Below are 6868 nucleotides of genomic sequence, written 5' to 3'. Positions count from 1 at the left end.
AAACTACAGCTACACTAGGTGGTAGTGCAAGTTTGTAAGCCACCTCTCCAACCCTCTCAAGAATCTCAAAAGGTCCGATATACCTAGGGCTCGACTTACCCTTCTTCCCGAACCTCATAACGCTCTTCATGGGTGAAACACGGAGCAAGACCCTCTCCCCAACCATAAATGCAATGTCGTGAACCTTCTGATCCATATAACTTTTCTTTCTGGATTGGGCTGTACGAAGTCGATCCTGAATCAAATTAACCTTCTCTAAAGCATCTGGAACCAAGTCTGTATCCAATAGCCTAGCCTCTCCCGGCTAAAAATAACCTACCGGAGACCGGCACCGCCTACCATACAAAGCCTCATACGGGGCCATCTGAATGCTCGACTGATAGCTGTTGTTGTAGGCAAACTCCGCAAGTGGCAAGAATTGATCCTAAGAATCCCCAAACTCCATCACACATGCACGAAGAATATCCTCCAATATCTTAATAGTGCGCTTGGATTGTCCGTCCATCTGAGGGTGAAATGTTGTACTCAACTCCACCCGAGTACCTAACTTATGTTGTACGGCTCTCCAGAACCGCGATGTAAACTACGTACCCCAGTCAGAGATAATAGATACCAGCAAGCCATGAAGCCGTACAATCTCGTGAATGTAAATTTGAGATAGTTGCTCCGAAGAGTAAGTAGTCTCCACTGGAATGAAATGAGCTGACTTGGTCAATCTATCCATAATCACCCAAACTGCATCGAACTTCCTCTGAGTCTATGGGAGTCCAACAACAAAATCCATAGTGATCTGCTCCCATTTCCACTCTAGATCTCTAGCTTCTGAAGCAATACACCTAGCCATTGATGCTCATACTTCACTTGCTGGCAATTTAGGCACCGAGATGTATACTCCACTATGTCCTTCTTCATTCTCCTCCACCAATAATGTTTCCTCAGGTCCTGATACACCTTCGCGGCACCTGAATGAATAGAGTAGCGCGAATTGTGTGCCTCCTGGAGAATCAGCTTATGCAAGCTATCTACAATGGGAAAACATAGCCTTCCTTGCATCCGTAATACACCATCATCTCCATAATGACCTCCTTGGCATCGCCGTACTGAACCGTGTCCTTGAGGACAAGCAGATGGGGGTCGTTATACTGACGCTCCCTGATACGATCATAAAGAGAAGACCGAGAAACCACACAAGCCAAAATGCAGCTCGGCTCAGAAACATCCAATCTAACAAACTGGTTGGCCGAGGCCTGAACATCCAAGGCTAATGGCCTCTCAGCTACCGGTAGATATGCTAAGCTGCCCAAACTTCTGCCTTGCGACTCAAGGCATCGGCTACCACGTTGGCCTTCCCGGGATGATATAGAATGGTCATATTATAGTCATTAAGAAACTCTAACCATCTCCGCTGCTGGAAGTTAAGATCCTTCTATTTGAACATATGATGTAGACTCCGGTGATCGGTGTAGACCTCACAAGGGACATCATATATATAGTGCCACCCGATCTTCAAGGCATTAACAATAGCTTCTAGCTCGAGGTACTGGACAGGATAGTTCTTCTCATGAACCTTCAGTTGTCTAGACGCGTAGGCAATCACCCTACCGTCATGCATCAACACCGTGCTAAGACCAATGCACGACGCATCACAATACACAATATAAGACCCCGAACCTGTACGCCATACCAACACTGGGGTCGTAGTCAAAGAAGTCTTGAGCTTTTGAAAGATCTCATCACACTCCTCGGTCCACCTGAACAGAGCACCCTTCTGGGTCAGCCTGGTCATATGTGCTGCAATAGACGAGAAACCCTCTACAAGTCAATGGTAATACACCGCCAAACTAAGAAAACTCTTGATCTCCATAACTGAGGATGGTCTGGGCCAACTCTGCACTGCTTCAATCTTCTTTGGATTTACCTTGATCCCCTCACTCGACACTACATGACCCAAAAATGCCACTAAATCTAGCCAGAATTCACACTTCAAAAATTTTGCATATAACTTCTTTTTCTCTAAAGGTCTGAAGCACAGTCCTCAGGTGATGTTCATGATCCTCCCGGCTCCGGAAGTACACCATTATGTCGTCAATAAACACAATGACGAATGAGTTAAGATAGGGCTGAAATGCATTGTTCATCAAGTGCATGAATGTTGTTGGGGCATTGGTCAGCCCAAAACACATCACAAGGAACTCGTATTGTCCATACCGAGTCCTGACGGTAGTCTTCAGGATATCTGGTTCCCGGATCTTCAACTGATGATAGCCTGGACGCAAGTCGATCTTAGAGAAACTCTGGCACCCTGAAGATGAGCAAATAGATCATCAATACACGGCATTGGATACTTATTCTTCACTATAACCTTGTTCAACTGGCGATAATTAATACACATACACATACAACCATCTTTCTTCTTTACAATTAAGACTGGAGCACCTCCATACGACACACTGGGCCGAATGAAGCCTTTACCAAGAAACTCCTGCAACTATTCCTTTAACTCTTTCAACTCTGTTGTGGCCATACGATAGGGTGGAATAGAAATGGGCTGAGTGCCCAGTAACAAATCAATACCAAAGTCGATATTTCTGTCGGGCGGCATGCCCGGAAGATCTGCCGGGATTATATATGGATAGTCCCTTACTACCGGAACTGACTCGACGGTAGGAGTATCAACACTAACATCTCTCACATATGCTAGATACATATCACACCGCTTCTCAACCATCCGTTGAGCCTTTAGAAATGAAATAACCCTGCTAGGAACACAATCTAAAGTACCTCTCCACTCTAACCACGGTAGACCTAGCATAGCCAACGTCACCATCTTGGTGAGACAATCAAGGATAGCATGATAGGGAGACAACCAGTCCATGCCCAAAATAATATCAAAGTCTACCATACTGAGCAACAATAAATCCGCTCTGGTCTCAAAACCACTGAGAACAACTAAACACGACCGATACACACGGTCAACAATAATAGAATCTCTCGCAGGTGTAGACACATAGACAGGCAAACTCAAAGAATCACGGGATACACCCAAATACAGAGCAAAATAAGATGACACATAGGAATAAGTGGAGTCCGGATCAAATAAGACCGATGCATCTCTATGACAGACCGAAACAATACTTGTGATGACAGAGCAGGATGCAACTGCCTACGGACCTCCAAATCTATACCGGACACGCTCCTAAGACCAAAATCACTATACGGAGCTATTGGAACCATCAAAAGCCTATTCCAGAGTCGTCTTCATACAAGTCGAAACTACGGTCAACTCCTACGACTTAAACTTTCAATTTAGGGACTATGTGTCTCATTTCACTCCAAAACCAAAAATCAAACCTCCCGGCAAGTAACGTAACCATAGTATAACACGGAGAAGGCAATAAATTGGGGATCGGGGCTAATACACTCAAAACGATCAGCCGGATCATTACATCATCGCTACATTAAGATCGTGCATCATTTTGGAGTTCAACACGACATAATATTTGGCATCGAGCAACTGCTTTATGCACTCTCTAAGTTAGAACAATTTTATTTCAAGTATTGAAGTTAGAGTACAACGTAACTAATCTAAATCCATGTGGAGAGATAGAAACAATTATGCAGTAGCTAATATGCCATCCATAAGGCATAAATGTTGGGGAATTAATTTTGATTGAACTGTTAAAACAATCTAAGTAATGCATAAGCTTCATAAATCATTAAACAATAAAGTTTATGCAAAACAAGTAATTTTTTTTCAAAAATAAAAAGTGATGGACCAAATAAAACAACAATGCAATTAGGCTTATTGAGAACTCCAAGTTTCAACAATATTCTTTATCAACTATTATAGTTCCAAGTCTGGTTCGGCATTGAGATCAAACAAGCTTGATTACGATTGCGTAGCGTTAATATGCTACAATCAAAATCAAACAAACACTATAAGAAAAAATGATATGTTTGAGTAATAAATCAAATGTCATTGCAAAATTATATCTCATTACCACCTAGGGAACCATCATGCTCAATGTTTGTACCTCTGCCTTGCCCATTACCCCTACCATTGTGTCCACTACTTCTACCGCCACCCCTACCACCACGATTGCCACTACCACTACCACTAATCCTGCCACCACCCCTGCAACTCACTCTAACATCAGTTCTTCCGCCATTACTAGCTCCAAATACACCACGCGGATGTGAACTTGTAAAGTAGTATTCCATTCTTTCTCTATATCGATTCAAACACGGCCTGCCACGTGAATGAGTATACTGGGATCTCATAGAGTTCTGCCTTTAGTTTCATCTAAGTCATCCTGGTCGGGGTTTGGCACGGTCATTTCATCATCCCAGTTTTGAAGATCATGCACCATCATCTTCAAATTATGCTTAACATATTGAACCTTCACGCTGGTGCCCGATGCTATATCACAAGCCATGTCAAAATACTTCAACATGCTCCTATAAATCTTGTACTCATGAGTCATGTTTGGGTAACCAACTTGATGAAACTGATTCAAGTGTGGCCGAATAACATCGCTTCTCCGCCTTGTCAGTATATACCTTTCATCAATTTTATCAATCTTCTTGTGCGACAAGATCTTGAGTAACGATGAATTTCTCAACACCAGGGATAGCTTGATGATCGTCGGGGCTGTTGACTTCCCAATGATACAATTTCCTTAGTTGTGTCTTGAAAAGTTCATACATTGTACGCATATAACACTGAATTACTTGCTCCTCCCACTTGAACAATGACTCAGACACAATTTGAATGCCCTTTGACCTGTATTTTGCTTCCAACTCTTTATCATGCTTAGCTCTTATAGCTAACTCATACTGGTGAATAAACATCCTAAGAGTGCTTTGACTAGTAATATATCCATCAAAGAACTCATGCATCCCCTCACTTCTTTGCGTCAATAGTATACCAGCCTAAAAATACACATCAAGGTACACAGAAACTCATTTTTCCTTCCAGAATAAAGCTTGTTGAACCAATTCCTTATATGTAAATTATACTTTGCAATATATGTTGTCCATTTTCTCTCAAAAACTTCAAAAGTAATGCTATCAAGGACCATGGATTTAAATTCTCCACGTGCAATTAGAAGGACGGACACCACTTAAGTAAAGAGGCAACTTTGCAAATATATGCCAAATACAATACCTATGTATTGTATGTGACATCACTTCAGCAATGGTTGGCTTAATGCTCGGACACTGGTCAGTTAAGCTAGCATTTGGATGAACAATTCCCATGGCCTCAAGCCAAGTTCTAAAAACCAATTTGTAACTATCGATATCTTTATGATACATGAGAGCACATCCCAGTAAGATGGACTGTCTATGGTGATTGATGCCAATAAATGTAGCACATGGCATATTATATCGATTCACAATGTACGTCGTATCAAAGCATATCGCATCATGGAATTGCTCATATGCCGCCTTCCGGTGTGAATGCACCCATACCACATTTCGCAGCCTACCAATATTATCAACGTCTATTGAATAGAAAAACTCCTTATCCTTTACCTACATTTCACGAAAAAAGTTAAGCAATAACTGTGTGTCCCCTTCTTGCATTTCAAAACTCCTACTCTTTAAAATAAAATTTCTACAATCTTTTGAAGTGCAACCCAAATTTTGCGGTCCACCACGTTGAACCTTAACAAGTCTAATATTCTTGGAGAGTCTAATGCCAGATCGATCGTGAGCTACAAAATCTCTCTTCAAAGAATCACAAAGGGACCTATGTTCAGCCATCAGGCGCGATATGGAAGGGAGAAAATCATGATTGTGATCGTGAACGACCTTAGAGACACGCCAACAATCAGAATCATCCAAAATAGCAGTGCGCCTAGCTTTACAATTGTTACCCTTGGTGGTAAACTTAGTTTTGCGAATCCTAGCCATATCACAACAGTAAGTTATGTACCTGGTAGTATCACCACCCTTCTTGTTGGAATTTCTTTTGACGACGGAGAATCCTTTCAATCGTGCATATTCTTTGTAGAATGCAAACAAAGAATCTTTATCTCTATATCGTATTTCGGAGATTGGACCTACAACCACATCATTGTCGGTGAAATCATTCTCCATTTCCTGATCAACATCATATAACTCTAACTCATTTCCTAAAAACTGCTCCTCATCATCGTCAGTTTCTCCATAATATTCTCCATCGGGGACTTCATCATCATCATCATCTAAGTGCACAGCATTGTTGAAACTGTCGTGAGAATCAACATCGACCCATTCGTATTCATTCAACAAACTGTCGTCCGATGTCATCCCTAAAGATGTGTATAATTCGTCCCTAACTCGATCAAACCTATTATCTTGGTTCATATTAATGGTTATTGTATTTGTGTTATGTTTATTTGGATTCATATTTTCTTGCACCGCCAAATTTTCTTGTTTTGAATTTATTTTTAGATAAGGAGGAAGTGTCCACTTTGACTTGGTTTGATAAGGACGAAGTATTGATACTACTAAATCTGGTGAATTCAAATTTCTTGGTCCAACTAAATCGTATACCGTATTTTTTTTAAATACAATAATTTACTATACACATAAAATACAATAAAAATACAATATGATGTAAAGACTTTTCAGCTTCCTCCGTATGTGAACATGGATGATTTCACGTTGCTCAATGCTTGGGAATAGGAAGAAGCTTTCGATATTTAATATTCTGTTTTGGAGGAAAAATTGTAGGGCTAAATAATTAGGAGGTCGTTGATGTAATTTCACCCGTGTGGCCACAGTTGGGTCACAAAAGTGTGGTCGTTTAGCACCTCTCGAAAGATGTCATTTCTCTTTTAAATTGACTAAAAAAGTATCACATAAATTAAGTTAGAAACGG

At 41.1% G+C, this 6868-nt stretch overlaps 1 protein-coding gene across 1 annotated transcript; it reads right to left on the bottom strand.

The window, feature by feature from the left end:
* Positions 1–4575: 4575 nt before the first annotated feature.
* Positions 4576–6294, bottom strand: LOC142178176 (protein FAR-RED IMPAIRED RESPONSE 1-like). Its single transcript, XM_075247506.1, has 3 exons — positions 5668–6294; positions 5191–5535; positions 4576–4932 (listed from the first exon to the last, which is right to left on the bottom strand). Exons 1-3 carry the CDS (start codon positions 6292–6294, stop codon positions 4576–4578), a joined length of 1329 nt encoding a protein of 442 aa, XP_075103607.1.
* Positions 6295–6868: the final 574 nt, after the last annotated feature.

The sequence above is a fragment of the Nicotiana tabacum genome, chromosome 24 (assembly GCF_000715075.1).
Source record: "Nicotiana tabacum cultivar K326 chromosome 24, ASM71507v2, whole genome shotgun sequence".
Classification (NCBI taxonomy): Eukaryota; Viridiplantae; Streptophyta; class Magnoliopsida; order Solanales; family Solanaceae; genus Nicotiana; species Nicotiana tabacum.
This window is presented reverse-complemented; position numbering and strand designations above follow the sequence as displayed.